The sequence below is a fragment of the Callionymus lyra genome, chromosome 2, assembly GCF_982586985.1.
Source record: "Callionymus lyra chromosome 2, fCalLyr1.hap1.1, whole genome shotgun sequence".
Classification (NCBI taxonomy): domain Eukaryota; kingdom Metazoa; phylum Chordata; class Actinopteri; order Syngnathiformes; family Callionymidae; genus Callionymus; species Callionymus lyra.
Window position 1 is genome coordinate 30,068,386 of NC_141819.1, and position 17,274 is coordinate 30,085,659.

Here is a 17,274-nt window from a genome sequence, read left to right on the forward strand (position 1 = left end):
TGTAAAAACATACAATTACTGCAACAGGAAGCTTCAGCATTGCAGGGCGATAATTCGTTGTTTTTTGGGGGATTTTCATTTAATATAGTCACTGGATTTGTTCATTTACGAGTTGCAAATAAACTTCTGACCGCTTGATGGCAGCAGCCATTACGTCCTCGGCAATGACTGAGGACGAGAGGATACAGTCGACTCCAGCAGCTTTTAAAGCTGATGTTTGGACATATTTTGGTTTTAAAATTAAAAAAAAATCAGTAAAGACTATGTTAAAAATCATGTGGTCTGTTCTCGAGCAATATTATTATATAAATCCTTGGTCCTACAGTATCGCAATATTTTGCATCGTTGCCAATTTGTCCTGATCCATATCGTATCGTCAGATTCTGGCCAATACACACCCATAAAATACGTACATCTTGTTCAGCCCGCGACTCAAACTGTTCAAAGATTCTGGCACCTTGTGTGTGAGTTTAAACACATGAGTACACATCCTGCTGAACCTTCACTAGCCTATCTGGTTCTGTTGGATTTATAAAACACTCGAGTAGAAGGGGGTAATTTATTATTATAGAACATAAATCATAAAATCGTCAATGTGTCTGTTCCTTCGACAGAAGACGACCCCACCCACAAAGTGGACGACAGCGACACGCGTATATTGATAGCTTGTTTAGTGGCGATCATCTTCATCCTGGTGGTTATCATCGTCATCATCTTGTGGCGGCAGGTGTGGCAGAAGATGTTGGAGAAGGTGAGAGCAAGACGGGAGAAACAATGTTGTTGTTTTGGAAGTCAATACAGTCGAGTCAAGGCTGGAGATATTTTTTTTATTCTCTTCACACCCACTTTACGTTTATTCCTGTCTTCGCCTCGAATGTTGAGCTGAACTCTAGTTTGTCGATACAGAGCGAGACGTTCGCCTACACACAGAATCACTCCAGTGCCACCAGCGAACAGGAGTCTGGTTCCACCTACGAGCGGATCTTTCCACTGGGTCCAGACTACCAGGAGCCATCGCGCCTCATCTGCAAGCTGCCCGAGTTTGCCCAGAGCTCGGAGGAGCCAGGTACAAGACGCAAAAATACATGCACAGAACACCTTGAAAATACAGTATTGCACAAAGATTTCAGCGTAGCTATGATGCTCATTCACTGCTTTTTAGTTTCCACAACTGATCATAGCTTTTGTTGTCTTCTAGCTTCTTCTAGTTCAGTTGCTTCCAAGTCCACCACCTCAACTGCTGTCCAAGATGGCGTCCCTCATTACGCAGAAGCAGACATTGTAAATCTTCAGGGCGTGACCGGTGGAAACACGTACGCCATCCCTGCCCTGACCATGGACCTGTTGTCGGGGAAAGAAGTGGTTGTGGAAGAGTTTCCTCGGAAACTGCTAACATTTAAGGAAAAGCTGGGAGAGGGCCAGTTTGGAGAGGTGAGAGAGTCAGAGGAGTGACATGATTAATGGTTTAATAAAAAAAAAATGTTTTTTTAGGTTCATCTCTGTGAAGCAGAAGGGATGCAAGAGTTCATCGATGAGGAGTTTTTATTTGACATCGCGGAGGGGGAGCCCGTTTTAGTGGCTGTGAAGATGCTGCGCTCAGACGCCAACAAAAATGCAAGGTATGTGGTCTGTAGATATAAATCCACAAGTTAACTTTCTGACACGGGTGACAAACCTTGATGATTAACCAATCACAGAGGGGTGGGTGTGGTTATGGTAAACAAGATTTAATCTCCAGAAAAACAATTGTTTTCAGTGGGTGGGGCTTAAGAACATTTTGTAATGTAAATATTTAAACTAAAAGAGACTTTTGTACAAAAAGACACATACTGATGAGTACAATAGAGATACAAGATCTATTTAAGACTTAAATCAACACATTAGTTGACCTTTAAATCATTAGTTTTTATTTTCATCCATTTTAGTTTCCTCCAATTATTACTGTTATATTTATATAAAAGTATGTGTGTGTGTGTGTGTGTGTGTGTGTGTGTGTGTGTGTGTGTGTGTGTGTGTGTGTGTGTGTGTGATTTTATCGCTTATAGACTTCCTAACCACCCATAATTGCTTGAAAATTGGAATGTAGACGACTTTCAGTGAAGGGCAACGTCATCAGGTCAAGATTAAAGTCGGCACAAGTAGGGCTTAAAAATCAAGTTTTAAGTATTTTTTTTACAATCATCCATCATCATCTGGTTTGTCATTTGTATTTTTAAGTCATTTCATTTTTTTTCCTTTACTTTTTTAGTTTTCTCCGGACCCTTACTAAAGAAAACCTAGCTAGCCAACTTACCTGGGCAACACTTAGTGTTTTAACTAGGATAATAATGTTATAATATATAAGCCTGAGGATGAGAGGATACAATCGAGCCCAGCACTTTTGAAGCTAATGTTTGACCGTATTTTGTTTTTAAAACAAATTAAATTGTTGTTGACCCGTATCGAATGGTCAGATTCTTGCCAATTCCTGCTTCTTATTAAATATTAAATCACGACTCATGACCAGTCTCACTATTTTATTTTCAAAGACATGTTCATAAATGGATTTCACGTTGGTTGTAGGAACGACTTCCTGAAAGAGATCAAGATCATGTCCCGTCTGAAAGACCCCAACATCATCCGGCTGCTGGCCGTGTGCATGTACAGTGACCCTCTCTGCATGATCACAGAGTACATGGAGAATGGAGATCTCAACCAGTTTCTATCTCGCCACGAGCCGGAGGGACCACTGGCCCAGCTCAGCATCACACCCACCATCAGGTGAGACGCTCAAAGCAAAACCCGCTCCCTTCACGTTCTCACGACACCAACCTTCTTCTTCTCCACAGCCACACTAACTTGTGCTACATGGCCGCTCAGATAGCGTCGGGGATGAAGTATCTCTCCTCGCTCAACTTCGTGCATCGAGACTTAGCGACGCGCAACTGTCTGGTGGGTAAAAACTACACCATCAAGATCGCTGACTTCGGCATGAGCCGAAACTTGTACAGCGGGGACTATTACCGCATCCAAGGCCGGGCGGTGCTGCCGATACGCTGGATGTCGTGGGAGAGCATCCTCCTGGTGAGACGAGACACTTGCATGTTGGACTCCAGTTGAACTCACAGACATGTTTCTCCAGGGGAAATTCACCACCGCCAGTGATGTCTGGGCTTTTGCAGTCACCCTGTGGGAGATACTGAACTTCTGCAAGGAGCAGCCGTACTCTCAGCTCACGGATGAGCAGGTGATAGAAAACACCGGAGAGTTTTTCAGGGACCAGAAAAGACAGGTGAGTGTCTTAGACTGGCGCCAAAATCAAATTTTAGATCTACCAGACTGTGTTAAATACCCTTCAAATTCCTTCCCTTCAGCCCCAGGTTTATTGCTATTTAAAGTGTATATATATTATTGTTGACATATTTTATTATTGTCCCTAGACTTATTCTAAACACAGAGTCCCCATATCAGCATTAATCAATGTTTATTTGACTTTGAGCAAACAATCTGAGCGGCTAAATGACGCCCGGGCCATCCTAGGAAATGCAACTTGACATGCTTTAGTGAGCAGGTTTTTGTCTACATAACAAACACACTGTTTCATTTGTGGCCACATTGAGAGCCAACATAAAGCTCCAGCTACAACACATTGACCTTGGTTCACATCCAAATTCTTTAACAAATTATTACTTGGTAGTTAAATTCTAAACAAATTTTGTTTAAATATATTTGTATGAGGATGATTATTTCTCTCTTCTTCTTTTTGTGAGAATTATTTGTTTCTCAACAGAAAGAATTTAATTTGTGATTTTTGAATTAAAAGAGTTTTGTTTATATTTTGTAACTTGCCTTTTATTAAAGATGCACACTATCATCATAAAAAAAATACTTTGTCAGTTCAAAATGACATATACATTCATTTCTCTCTCTCAGAGAGAGAGAGAGAAAACTAAAAAAACAAAAAAACTGTGTCGAGATCACTCATTCAACATTCATTTTATGTGGTTATACGAATTTAATGAAACATTTTATCTATTCCCTGTCAATCAATTCTTCTTAAACTTTGGTCTATAAAAATGTATTTAAAAATAAATAATATAATAATATTTAACAATTCACATCATGATATTATGATATTAAAAAAAATGCAACCACAATAAATTCCAGTGTTGTGTTTACAACGCCGTCAATAAAATATTCTAATTCTAATTAAATGTTTAACAGATAAAAGGTTATATTTTTGTTGTTGCTTCAGTATATAACTTTTGTCCCTTTTAATTTTTCTTGGCCTTTCTTTCATTTAGCTTCACTGAAACAACAGACTTCTAGAATCAGTTTACTGTTAGAATCTTTTTTGTTTTTTATGTCAATAATTAATGATTTTGGATTTCTTTGGACCCACAGATCTACCTTCCCCAGCCGGTGCTCTGTCCTGACTCCGTCTACAAGATCATGCTGAGCTGCTGGAAGAGGAACGCTAAAGAGCGTCCGAACTTCCAGGAAATACACCGAGCCCTCCTGGAGATGCATTAAGTTTAAAGTTAAGTCCATTTGAAGGTGGTTTCCTAAAGACTCTGGTCACGTGTTGGCTCCAAGCTATGATTCCAGAAACACTGTTATGCTGACAGGGGTGTGACCATGTCCAACAATTTTAGGCATTTAATCTTCTAATCTAATCATGATTCTCTCAAATATTTCTACCACTCAAGATCAGTACAGGGTCAAACCAAGTGTATCCCAATGTACTCAATAGTAATTGTGGCTTGAGTTCCTCTAGTTTTGTTCATCAACCAGCAACAGTGACCTGACAGTTGTGGATCAGTTTTCATGCTTTGGAGTTCTTCTGTTTTTTGTTTGTTGTTGTGGAATCTGGGCTCTTTATGGCTGATGTACTTCAACTCCCCAGAAACACACTGTAGCAAGTAACATTCTGCACTTTCATGTTTTTTGTTCGCGCTTTATAGCATTTTTCTTCATTCTATTGCAACTTTATGTTGGATTTTGGAAGACTGTTTGAATGTATAGAAAAAAAGAAACAAATTATTACTGTAAGATTTTTAAACAAATTTATTTGAGCCTTTTGTGTGAAAATCTTTCCACTTAAGTGCAGTTTGTGGTGAATTGGATGTGTCTATAGCTGTGTATTTTCAGTAGATGTTTAGTCCAAGTTACTCCTATTATATTTAAGCTTTGTAACTTGTTTTGTTTCTTTGTTGTCACCATAGCAACTATTTAAGTCTAAAGGACCAAAATAAATAAGTTAAATTCAGCCTAAAAACTTTGTTACTATATTATAAAAGGCAAATATGTCCAGATACAGTTCAAAGAGTCTTTCATTCAGTGAGGACATGTGTTTTAAACGAGGATTGTGATTGATTTTGAAATGTTTTTACTTGATAAACAGCGGAGCAGCTTGTTTATGTGTAAGTAGGAAGAGAAGAACCAGTTAAGTTTTGTGTTTTGAAAAGACTCTGTTTATTGTAAGTCGGGCTGATGATCAGCCAATCAAAGCTCAGTGTGTTTAATGACGAATGTTGAATGCTTAATAAACAGGTGTGTGTTGTTGCATTTAACATCAGTATGCATTGAAATGTTTATAAAACGAATTGTGTGATTAATTCAGAAGTGTAAGAAGGTGCGTCTGTAGGAACATTAGTATGTGTCGACAGTTGTGGTTTGAGAGGGAAATTAATAATTTTTGATTAATTCAAAACATTTCCCATGTTATGAATTGGTTTGTAAATAAACGTATGTTTGTGCTGTGATGACTGTTGTTCTCTGACCAAACTCTTTCCAGTCAAATGTTTTCAAGTTTTGTACTCTGAAGATGAATAAAGGAGGTTCCTCCAGTGATGCTCTTGTTTTATTTATAAACTGTTGACTATGTCAGCGACAAACGGATTTCATTGGCTGACCAGCTCCGGTCTGTCCAATCAGAGAGAGAGGTGGAGCTAGACCATATGACTCCACACACTTCATCTGGACCTCGCTGCTTACTTGACCTACTTTTGTGAACTTTTCTCTAGAGAAGATGAGTACGGTTGTTTTGGTAACAGGAGCCAATAGGTGACGTATTGATTTATTTAGAGATTGATCATATTTAGTTCTGGAGGTGATCATGTTGTTGTGACTTCTGGTGATAACTTACAGTGGGATCGGCCTGGCCCTGTGTGATCGGCTCCTCTCACTGCACTGTGAGAGTCTGCGGTTGTGTCTGGCCTGCAGGAGTGTGCAGCGAGCTCAGTCTGCTCGCTCCACACTCCTGCAGGCTCACCCCTCGGCTCAGGTGTCACTGCTGCAGATGGACACCAGTAGCATCTCCTCGGTCATCCCTGCAGCCCGGGAGCTCAAACTCAGGTGTGAGGCTGACTCACAGCTCATCAGAGGCACTTTGGTAACGGTTGAATTCTCACCTGTAGATACAACCGGCTCGACTATGTGTACCTGAACACAGGGATCATGCCAAACCCACAGTTTGATGTGAAAGCGTTTTTCAGAGGCCTCTTCTCCAGGTAACATGATAGAAATCGCAACTGAATTACTATAATAACATATATGAGAGGATAAAAAACAGGTCTACACAAATTACAATGAGCGACAGTGGGGATAAAATAGGTATTTTTAACAGACAGAAACCTCAAGCAGAACCAGACTCGGTGTGGACGGCCTCCTGCTGTGACTCAATATTGATCAAAGATTCCTGATACCTTTTTTGTGTCCGAAAAAAAAACAAACTATAGCACCAAATGAAGGTTATACTGATGGAGAAAAAAAGTTGAAAAAACCAGGAGTGTCTTAAGTAGTTAAGTGTTTGTAAAAAGAGAGGGGAAAAGAAGTAACAATTTATATTGAAATACGTTTAAACACTTGTAAATTCACTTTGTTAAATGGCTATTGGTAATTAAAAAACACATACATGTGTATATTAACAAGGAAATATGTGTATCCACCTTATATTCTGAATGACCTACAACTCTTACATCTGGTTTGACCTCATTGCGGTTTTCCCTCTTCCTTCCTTTCATCCTGCCATATACAAGCATACCAGGAGTGCCACTATTATACTCCATAATGTAGAAAAAGGGTTGTGACTGTGTAACTTTGCTTTAGGAATACACACTTTCGGACAACCCATACCTGATTCATGTGATGACTGATGTTGGTAGCCACACAACAATCGTTCCATGTATTGTGACTTGACTCTCGACACTAGACTATTAGTGTATCAACATACATGAGCAGCTCCAGTTACCTGTTCAGCATCATTTCCATGCAGCAATGTTATCAGCATGTTTGCCACCGCTGAGGGGATTCTGACACAGAGGGATGAGATCAATGATGACGGATTCCAACAAGTGTTTGCCACCAACCTCTTTGGTCATTTTCTACTGGTGAGTATTAAGAAGCGTATTTAGAACTCTAGAAAAACTTTATATGTATCTATATAGGACAGTTGAAAAGGTATGTAGGTGACACTGGATATGACGGTTCCTGTCATGAATTATTAACAGCACATGCTCACCTTGAGAGGGCAGAATTCTGCTGACTAAGTGCTTTGAGGAAAATGCAGATAGGATCATCCAAAATAATGCAAGACATTAGGATATTATTTTGTTTTGTCTTTTGCTGCCATTTTTATTTCTAAATATACATACATTTTCTCTTTATATCTTCAAAATATCTGAGTTTCGAATCATTAAATGCTTCTTCATCCATGTCATGGGTACAAGTCAGAGCTTCTAGATCTATATTGTGTCTTCTTGTTTCCCAGCTTAGAGAACTAGAGCCAGTTCTGTGTCAATCTGGCAGGACATCCCAGGTGATCTGGACCTCTTCTAGTAACGCCCACCGCTCGGCCTTTAGCCTCAAAGACGTCCAGCACAGGGACGGCTCGCAGCCGTACAGCTCCTCAAAATACGCGTCAGACCTGCTCAGCCTGGCGCTCAACACTCACTTCAACCAACAGGTCCAACTAGAAACACTTGAAGGATCCTCACCGAAGTCTGCAAGAGGCCGATGATCTGTCGTTCTTTTCAGGGTTTGTTTTCGTCTGTGATTTGCCCCGGGTTTGTAAAGACCAATCTGACCTACGGCATCCTACCCTCCTTACCTACCTTCTTCTGGACTTTGCTTACGCCCATTTTTTGGCTGGTAGGAAAAAGTAAATACGTAAAAAATATCATTAAGCTGAGAGAAGGGATACAGGATGAATGAAGGATGAAGTCAATACAAACAACACCAAAGCATATCTTCATGTTCACAGATCCGACTCTTCACCAACACCTTCACTCTAACACCTCACAACGGAGCTGAAGCTCTGGTAGGCTTCAGAAGTCATCGAACTCTTCAGATGATTCAGCAGTTATGATGTCATTCTATTATCTCTGTTCTTCAGATCTGGTTATTTCATCAAAAACCCGAATCTCTGGACCCACAAGTAAAGTATCATAGTCTGACATCAGCTCTGGGAAGGAACTACATACAGCCAAAAAAGGTACGTCTGTAACGCTATGATGGATTTAACATGTTGGTGATGTGCTGTTGTGTCTCTCAGATGGACGTGGACTTGGAAGCGTCAGAAGCGTTGTACAGAAAGTTGCTGCAGCTTGAGAGTGAAGTTCAGAGAACTTTGAAGGGAAAGTAATTCCAGCTTCTTCCCCTGATTCCGTAATGGATGTTCTTGAAAAGAAATTTCCAGGACATCGAGCAATTTTATTCCATACGTTGTCGATCCACCACGAGTCCTCACACATCCACAGTCTGGTGCTCGAGTCCACAATCGTCTCGACCAAACAAAGTGTACTCTGACAGCAGACTGTCGGCGTCGTCCCAAAAGTTGACGTAAGTGGTCTGCGTGAGCATCTCTGGCGTGTTCGTGGGCGCAGGCAGACGTATGCCAAAGTCGTCTTGGTTCTCAGCCAGGGATTCCTCCTCCGACCCGCTCAGTTTTGGGTTACAAAAAGCCCAGACCATTCCACAAAAATACACGAAAAAGGTTCCCATCACCATCACCATGAGTGCGTAGGACTCTATCATGGCGTGGGTGACTGGAGAGGTCATGTCTGCACGGACAGATGGTGCAAGTGAAAGATCAGAAGAGATGTGAGTGAGGCTGAGTGGGACGAACCATCAGCCTCAGGAATTGACCGAGGGGAAGCGTTTGGAGTTATTTAAGATGAAGCTCATTTTGAGTACAATGATCTGCCTATTCTTTTTTTTAACAAACAATATCATTATATGTTAGATCTGGCATTTCACCTCTTTGTTGCGATTGTTTGAATAAAATAAATGTGGCCACTTTGTTCCTTTTTTTTTTAGCTGCCAAAATCCCAACCTTGCAGGGATGGATCCCACTGTGGCGTATCATATGTTGTCGCTTGTCATTGAGGTGCATTAGAAATAAGGTCACCATTTCTGCTGACTCTGTTTTTAGACTCCAGAGAAGGTTGTTAGAGTCACATTTGAAACATGGACTTTTGATGATGCTGCGTAAACCCTTGAGAGCTATTGTCTGGTGAGTATTATTTATTTATCTGAGGATATCGGATAAGAAGGACTAATACCTATGATACATAAATGTTGTAAGGTAAGGTAAGGTAAAAATGTATTGATCCCTCAGGAGGGAAATTGTTTTTTTCCAATAGCCACAGAAAATACAGCAATTTTTCATAAAAAATAAATCAAAATAAAATAAGAACTTTGTCTTTTCTCTTGTCTTTGAATAAGAAGTAGTGTCTGCAGGTGTCCATGCGTGTGGACAGTTCACTACTTTCACCATATTTATTACTGCATTCTGTGTGTGTCGAACTCTGATACCATATCAAATATTGCCTAAATATTTGAATAGAATGTTTTAAATATTCATGGGTTTTACTGTGGAAATCTCATGCAGACATTCCTGCTATTGTGTCTTGTCTATTAGTCCCACAAAGGGGACATTTTTTTTGTTTTTTTTTATCACTACAAGACAACATGGTGCTATAAGGCAAAGATACAAAGTAAAGTTAAAAGTGGAATTAGTTGTGTTTGAGTCTCTTAGCTGGCAACAGCTGCTATCCTTATTAGGTAAAACCCCACAATAGCACAAATACCAATACAGGACCAAGACTTCTGCACATTTTATCCATTAAAAAATGTTTTGTTACTGCAAAAAATGTTACCCACAAGCCCCAGGTAAGATATTAAACCTTAAGAAAAAAGAATGGATGATCTTTAGCTTTTATTTAAAAAATTCCCAGAAAAAATAGATGTTAATGTTGTTTTCTTAAGTTGATCTTTGTCGCTTTTGTATGACTTAACGTGTTTATAGAATTTGATATAAATATGGATTAGATTATAAACGGATTCATTATTGAAATAAACCTTTAAGCCTTTAATAAATCTATATTGAAAATTAAAACTTGCGCGATCGAGCCTTTTTTTGTTGAGAAAGAACATCTTTTTCCATTTATATTTATTATTGAAAAAAGTACACAAACTAACACAGCACACAAAAATAGTTTGATAATGATTAGTATTTAAGGGCACATGTTACTAAATGCTTGTAGGTCATGTTTAAAGGTTATGTTAGCATTGCCTTTGTACATCTTGACACTTTGTTTAACAAAAAACGCTGTCTTCGGTACAAGAATAGTAAAAAAAAAGATGGCATTATTCTAGCATTTTGGGTTCTTGGAGAAACCAAAACTGCATTGTCAAATGTCAAATGGTTTTATAACACTGTTAAAAAGAGTATGGTTTTGCCAAATTAGCATTTTGCTATAACATAAAAGGTAGTAATAGGGCGAGATTAAATAACACGTAATAACGTTGTTATGAAAATAAAACCTATCGTGGTACAGATCTGGCGCGATGTTTAATCTGAACGGCCAAAACAAGAGTAGGAACTGCACGCGGGCGCCCATGCATGGCGTGTCAAGAATACAAGCGACACTCGTGACAGGTGCATTCTGGGAACTGTAGTCATCACAAAGACCAACGCTCTCTTTGCGCTCGAGGCCACTCGTGTCCAAAAAACTACACGCCCCAACCGCGCCAACTGCCAGGCCCCGTATGTCTACCGCGCCGGAAGAGAAGACAGTCCTTTACCCAGCCATCTTGTGGCTTCACCTAGCGAAGTGCTCGCACCAAGCCTCGTAGAATCGGAGTAAAATCCTGCTGAAGGGGCGCCATCATGCCCGGACAAATGCAAGAAGGTTTTGGCTGTCCCATAACCAATCGATTCGACGAATTATTTGACGATGAGTCGGATCCCTTTGAGCTTCTGAAGCAAGCAGAAAAAAAGAAGAAGGAGGCTCTGGCTGCTGGTCCCGTCAAGACCGCCGCTCAGACACCCAAGCCCCCCAAGAAGGAGTCCCAGAAAGACAGAAAGGCTCCACTCGCCGACAAGAAAGAGGAGATCCAGGCACCTGTTTCCCTCAAGAAAGATGGTAACTCTTACACACGTTATATTCGCGTCGGCTCTTAGGCCAGGTTGCTCGCCAAGCTAGCAGGCTCCAGAAGCCCCGTGACATGAGGTCCGCGTGCTCGCTTTTGTGTCTGTTCCCTGGGCCTCCATGGCTGCAGCGACCAGGCCGATAATATCTCGAATTCCTGCCTAGTGTTTGCAACAAAAGCCGCGGGGCTGCGAACACTGTAGCATGTCGACATGCCTCGCGTTCACTTCGACAGCGGCCTTGACCCGGACGCTAGTCTGGAGCCTTTTTTTTTTTCTCCCCCTCAAAGAAAGTGACGTAAAGCTGACACTTATCATGCATCACACATGTTTATTTTAATATTTACCATCTATAGTTTATTTAACCTGGGCCGTGACTTATCACGCTAAGGCGGCAAACGTGTTTTTGTCCGATGACTTTTACGACACTTTCCTTTGACAGGTCGAGTCTGTGGTTTCTGGGAACTTTAGCTAAACCAACACAATGTTAACACAGCATCGAGGAATTGATGCAGATTTTTTTTTTAAAAATTAAAAAAAAATGTTTTCCACGTTAAGATGGTGGCTGAGCGGCTCGTGCTTCCCGGGCCTCGTGGTTTTAGTTTGGGGCGTGTGAGCAGCTCCACTGTATTGTGAACACGCTCCACACACACACGCGCACCGTTAGCATGTTTTTCTGTTGTGTTACTATTTTCTCTGAACGTGTTTCTGTTTTTTTAAGTCAACACCGGGTCAGGTGCAGACACTTCTAAATAACCTGTTGATGACTTGTAGTCCATCATCTCATCACTGTTGGCCAATGTCGTCTCGTGTCTGTGCTGCAGAGGAGTGGGGACAGGTGCTCGGATGTAGTTCACCCAGCTGCCATAGATTTGTGTCTATTTTGGTAGCCACTGACTAAGACGGTGGGGTGGGACTAGTGTCACTCCGGGCCTCTGTCTCCCATCTGCTGCTAGAGGTTAAAGCTCAACAAAGGGTGAGCAGCTACATGGACCAAACTGATGACACATGCACTTTGTGTCAAATAATTGTAAGATATTACTTAAAAAAAAAAATAATAATAATAATTTTCTACTCTCATTGGTCAGGTTTGGAAAAGTTTCAGAGTAATGTCTTTTTTGGAGTTACAGGGGGGGTTGGTCGGGGCAGCAGTCCATGTCCATATAGTGGTCACGAACGGGGCTCACTTTTCTTCCTTCCAACACCCTAGTGTGCTATTACAAAATTGTCCAGAAAAAAACTAACGAAAGAATGAACCGGTCTTTATTTTGGCTGCAGTGGAAGGTACCTGTGTTTCGGTGTAAATTTCACACACTGGCTATTAAACTGAGAAACTGGGAGCTTCAGCTACAAACGGGCTTAAAATATAGACTAATTTAATTAAAATGGCCATGTCGAGGATAAGCATGGTGGTATTTAGACATTTTTTGGTGTCATTTTGGACGAAGAAACATGAGCTCTGTATTGACTAGTATATAGATGTGCAATAACTCCTCAGATTACTCTGAAACCTGTCCCAACCTTTAGTGGACATTAGGGTGAGTAGAAAATGAGTGAAATTAGAATTTTTGGGGGAACTATTACTAAGTTGGCTTCAAATATGGATTAAAGTCAAACGTAAGCAGAAAGGGCTGTTCTTTATTCATCTGTTGGGTTCACTGGCCATTGTTATTTTGAGTCATCAACGACTAAAGGCAAAAAGCCAATATTTTTTTTAAGGTTTAAAAGAGGAAAAAAAGCAATAATTGAATTTGTGTTGCTCCATTTATGAAGAACAAAACTGCATGCTCAGCAGTAGGTCTATCGGTGCATACAGTACTCTAATCCTTCCCTTGTTGTCAACCCTAGGACCCGGCATGAGGAGAATGGGCCGTAAGCCGGAGGGCGACGGTCCCAGGCCCCAGGGTGGCCAGGGTGGCCAGGGAGAGGGACGACCCCCCACAGACAGACGGCCGACCGAGAGGCGGCCGCCCCGTCGTTTCGAGAGGCCGGCTGGTGAGGCTGGTGAGAAGCATGAGGGAGGAGAGTTCTCAGTGGAAAAGTAAGTTTAACCTCCAATATACAGTTTTTCTGCTTGTCTTTTTTAATGACTCCTATTATTTGTACCAGACCTGTCGGTGACAGACCAATGAGAGGACGTGGTGGTGTCGGTGGCGGCAGAGGTGGCCGTGGAGGCCGAGGACGTGGAATCGGACGCGGCGATGGCTTTGACGCAAGAGGAAAACGTGAATTCGACAGACACAGTGGCAGCGACCGATCGTAAGAGCTTTCTTTTTAAATCTCAGTTTTAACGAAGGGTCGGCTCCCTTGGTTGGCTTTCGTTTGTAGTGGGATCGTGCCTAAAGCTCCTCTTGTTCCAGTAGTATGAAGGGTGAGGACAAACGCGGTGGAAGTGGATCGCACAACTGGGGAACTGTCAAGGATGAGCTGAAGTGAGTAGTCTTTCAAAGACACTTTTCGTTCTCAAGCTTTAACTTGTTGCTTGATGACCGGGACAATGAAAGATCCCATCGGTTGGAGACCTTTCTGACATTAAAACTCGTCTCTGCAGTGAACTTAACACGTCTAACGTCACTGAAGAAACCCCCGAGGGAGAGGAGCATCCACCTGCTGACACTGAGAACAAGTAAGTTTGTTTTATGTGCTCCATTTTGGAACCTTTGACATAGAACGTTGAGCATTCCTCCATGATAGGATGTTTATTAACACTGCTTGTTTGGTTCTTGTTGAAGGGAGAATGAAGCTGAGGAGACCAAGGAGGAAGGCCCCAAGGAGATGAGTCTGGACGAATGGAAAGCCATGCAGGACAAGGAACGGGCCAAAGTGGAGTTCAACATTAGGAAGGCCAACGACGGATCTGACTGGAGCCAAGGATTTGTGCTGCACAAGTCTAAGGCACCTGTGAGTCCCATTGACCTTGAGATTTGATGGAATGTCTTTAAGCCTGCTCATTGAGGACATTTCAGTCTGGGACTGTAGCGTGTTGAGGGTCTATCTGGACATATTGTCATAAGTTTTTGAATGTGACAGGATAGTTATTTTCTATGTTGCTATTCTAAGGCTTGTCGGTGGACCCCCTGGTTGGTGTTAATTTATAGTCATAAGTTCACTTCACACTTTGTTAACTTCCCTAACTCGAATACAATTTCATTCACATTGGACCAACCATTCAAAATGAGATCATATCTGCCAGCACATATAGCTACTCCAAACAAAGGACAAAAGTCACCAAAGGGCTCAGTTGGTGGAGCGTTGCACTTCTTACTTGCTACACAAACTAAGAAGTCATCTCAAGGTGTAGGACTACATTTGTGTATTATCTTCCAAACAGTGTGATGGCAAGATATCTGGATACTTGATTTTCGCTGCGGAGCGTCGGACAATAAATATCTGATCAATACTCTCCACCCACACCCATGTGACATGCAACAGGGGAGCAGAGGATCAGTTGAGGTCAAAAGCAATAAACCTCTCCTACGACATGCAATTGTTGGAGTGTGTCGGCATATGAAAGCAACTTATGGAGATGTTTCAGAACAATGATGGGTGACATCTTAATATTTAGAGTGAAGACGGCTCTGATGTTCTTGTTCTGTGGTTGCAGGGCAAAGGAGTAGAACTGATTGACGCTGAGGTCGACGAGTCAAAGGTAAATGTTCTACATGTGTTTAATTATTAGAGCATCTGGTTTTGAATAATTTTAAGCGTAACCCACTTGTTTCTACGCGCAGCTTGATGACGAGCACCACTTCCGCAAACCAGCGAACGACATCACATCCCAGCTGGAGATCAACTTTGGAGACCTGGGCCGTCCAAACCGCGGACGCGGTGGACCACGAGGTGGCCGAGGGGGCCGGGGACGCGGTGGTCCTGGAGGTCCTGGAGGTCCTGGAGGCCCTAGCGGTCCACCTGGTCCTCCTGGACCCAGTGGACCTGAGGGTCCTCCAAGGCCGATGCGTGGAGGAAGGACTGATAAGGTACGTGATGTGTTTTTAAGCTATCATCTTAACCTTGGCTAACTTTCACTGATCGTTATCGAAGACGATAATCTTGTAATGGAGGTCCTTACAAAGAACCGAGCTACAGAACAAACTACGGGTCACAAGAGAACCAGATATCTGAAGATTAACGTGTGCGTAGTTTTGACATGCAGGCGACAAATCAAATTGGAGATTAGAAATATCAAAGCATCGGCTAACACCAGGTGGAAATTTAGCGTTTGTGTTTCAGCAATGTCACTAGTGAAGCGCGTGACTTGAATCTGTGATTAATGTCGATGCCATCATCCAGTCTAACACCAGTGTTCTTTTCTTCTCAGTCATCCGCGTCTGTGCCCAACGTGGACGACCCCGAGGCCTTCCCAGCCCTGGCTTAAGCCCGGCTGACCCTCAGGCATACAGGAGCGCCCTGAGCACCTCCACTACGAGGCTTGCATGTTCCTGGATCCTTCAGCAAAGTAAAATGATGGAGAAGACTGTCATTAACTGTGGCACTCAACGTGAGGACTGAGTTTTACCCAATACAACAAAAAGGATGATGGAAGAAAAAAAACAGAAATTTACCAAAAAAAATAAAAAAAAAACCTACAGAAAAGGACTTCTTGCTACTGTGGAGCAGTTATTGGTAGAGGTTTTGTACTTTGAAACGAAGTAGCAGGGGTGTTTTCATACAGTATTTTTTTCAGAGGTTATGCTTTGTCCATTGATGCATTTTTGTAATTGCTGCTTGACTCATTTCAAATGTAAGCCAAGTATCTTTAGTTTGGTGTGTGTGCGCGCGCCATGCCTTGCCCGCTTTACACTTGGCACTGTGGAGCGCCACCAAACCTCAAGCTCTGACACGGCAACGGTTTCAAAGTTGCTCTTCACTCGCTGAGATAATGTTTCTTTAGCACTGGGATATTGTTTTATATTTTCTAATGAGGTCTATTCTTCTATAACTTTTGGCCTGTAAATCTATTTTCTTAAATTCCTCCCAAGGTTTCTTCATATGGTGCTTACAAGCGTGTCCTATGATCCGTGGTCATGTGATAAGGAGCCTGGATTTGAATCAGTGAAAAAGCAACAATCCATTATGGTTCTTCTGTAGTGGAGTGTTGCGCAAGATCATCTTACACCTCTGGTTGTTATGTTACCTAAAATTGGCCTTGATCCAACAACTTGAGTCTCGGTAGTTGAGTTGCATTTCGGGTGCTATCGTCAGCTAATGTCCTCTGTGCTCATATCATTCTCATTAGTTCCCTTTTCTTTTTCAAACGAGTGATTTTTGAGAGCTAGTGTGTGGCACCTGCTCTCCGACTGTTTACACACTCCACAAACATCCTCATGCAGACGTGAACCGGCTAAAGCTTCTGTTTGGTTCTGTGCTGATCTCTCTCTCTGCTGTTGACTTCCCCTGCAGCCTCCACAGTGACACGCACCACTGCATAATCGCTCTGAAAGAAATACAGTCCTTCATTGTGTGAAGCAACTGATGTGCCCTGCAATTGTGTGAATTCCAGCCCTGCTATTAGACCTCTGTCGGTAAATAAAGATGGTCGATAAATGTTCCGCTTGTCACTTTTTCTTCTACACACATGCTTTTGTTTGATGTGTATACACACCCTGTTGACTTCACACTAATCCAACCTGTTCAACATGGTTGTCAGTGTGGTCCTGCCCACTGAAGGCTTTCAACGAGATTTTTGCAACATAAATGTTCAGGTGGAATCGAGGTCCTGCACAGTCGATCTACATTGACTATAACTAGTGCTCTGGTTAGTTGTGGTGAGCGGTTACTTGCATGTCATGGTGGTTCAGTAGTTTTAAAAAGAAAAGGATAAGGTTTGGAAGAAACTAGTCAAACCTGAAGCTGGTTGAAAA

General features: G+C 41.9%; 3 protein-coding genes across 9 annotated transcripts in view; all 3 read left to right on the forward strand.

The window, feature by feature from the left end:
- The window catches only part of ddr2a (discoidin domain receptor tyrosine kinase 2a), a 29,198-nt gene extending 23,459 nt beyond the window's left edge, over positions 1-5,739 (forward strand). The window contains exons 9-16 of one of the 2 annotated variants that reach the window (XM_087784573.1): positions 615-751; positions 907-1,066; positions 1,199-1,431; positions 1,492-1,619; positions 2,563-2,760; positions 2,829-3,063; positions 3,122-3,271; positions 4,384-5,739. In XM_087784573.1, coding sequence (XP_087640699.1) covers positions 615-751; positions 907-1,066; positions 1,199-1,431; positions 1,492-1,619; positions 2,563-2,760; positions 2,829-3,063; positions 3,122-3,271; positions 4,384-4,512 — 1,370 coding nt within the window. In that variant the 3' untranslated portion in view covers positions 4,513-5,739. The remainder of the gene's footprint in view (positions 1-614; positions 752-906; positions 1,067-1,198; positions 1,432-1,491; positions 1,620-2,562; positions 2,761-2,828; positions 3,064-3,121; positions 3,272-4,383) is intronic. The other variant, XM_087784574.1, reaches the window with a different exon arrangement.
- A 232-nt stretch (positions 5,740-5,971) lies between these two features.
- On the forward strand, positions 5,972-9,673 carry hsd17b7 (hydroxysteroid (17-beta) dehydrogenase 7). 3 transcript variants are annotated; one of them, XR_015710455.1, is made up of 9 exons: positions 5,972-6,045; positions 6,130-6,336; positions 6,399-6,491; positions 7,256-7,370; positions 7,751-7,945; positions 8,017-8,140; positions 8,243-8,299; positions 8,375-8,473; positions 8,534-8,569. XR_015710455.1 is itself a non-coding variant. In XM_087782923.1 (9 exons), the coding sequence occupies exons 1-9, from the start codon at positions 6,011-6,013 to the stop codon at positions 8,621-8,623; spliced, it is 1,005 nt and encodes a 334-aa protein (XP_087639049.1). In that variant the 5' UTR covers positions 5,972-6,010; the 3' UTR covers positions 8,624-9,673. The 3 variants fall into 3 exon arrangements, 2 of the variants coding, with proteins under 2 accessions (XP_087639049.1, XP_087639050.1); XM_087782923.1 differs by having other exon boundaries at positions 8,017-8,130; positions 8,534-9,673; XM_087782924.1 differs by having other exon boundaries at positions 7,268-7,370; positions 8,017-8,130; positions 8,534-9,673.
- A 1,351-nt stretch (positions 9,674-11,024) lies between these two features.
- serbp1a (SERPINE1 mRNA binding protein 1a) lies at positions 11,025-16,961 on the forward strand. Of its 4 annotated transcripts, none has more exons than XM_087784575.1 (9): positions 11,025-11,408; positions 13,262-13,454; positions 13,523-13,672; positions 13,774-13,845; positions 13,965-14,039; positions 14,143-14,314; positions 15,018-15,062; positions 15,145-15,390; positions 15,732-16,961. In XM_087784575.1, the coding sequence occupies exons 1-9, from the start codon at positions 11,153-11,155 to the stop codon at positions 15,786-15,788; spliced, it is 1,266 nt and encodes a 421-aa protein (XP_087640701.1). In that variant the 5' UTR covers positions 11,025-11,152; the 3' UTR covers positions 15,789-16,961. The 4 variants fall into 4 exon arrangements, with proteins under 4 accessions (XP_087640701.1, XP_087640703.1, XP_087640702.1 ...); XM_087784577.1 differs by having other exon boundaries at positions 13,777-13,845; XM_087784576.1 differs by having other exon boundaries at positions 11,026-11,408; positions 14,146-14,314.
- Positions 16,962-17,274: the final 313 nt, after the last annotated feature.

Excerpts from the sequence above, each read along its gene's own strand:
- serbp1a (XM_087784575.1), top strand. The coding sequence starts at position 11,153 with ATGCCCGGACAAATGCAAGAAGGTTTTGGCTGTCCCATAACCAATCGA. Across the intron at positions 11,409-13,261 it reads TGTTTCCCTCAAGAAAGATG|GACCCGGCATGAGGAGAATG; the intron begins GTAACTCTTACA and ends TGTCAACCCTAG. Across the intron at positions 14,040-14,142 it reads CCTGCTGACACTGAGAACAA|AAGGGAGAATGAAGCTGAGG; the intron begins GTAAGTTTGTTT and ends TGGTTCTTGTTG.
- hsd17b7 (XM_087782923.1), top strand. The coding sequence starts at position 6,011 with ATGAGTACGGTTGTTTTGGTAACAGGAGCCAATAG. Across the intron at positions 6,492-7,255 it reads TTCAGAGGCCTCTTCTCCAG|CAATGTTATCAGCATGTTTG; the intron begins GTAACATGATAG and ends ATTTCCATGCAG. Across the intron at positions 8,474-8,533 it reads ACTACATACAGCCAAAAAAG|ATGGACGTGGACTTGGAAGC; the intron begins GTACGTCTGTAA and ends TGTGTCTCTCAG.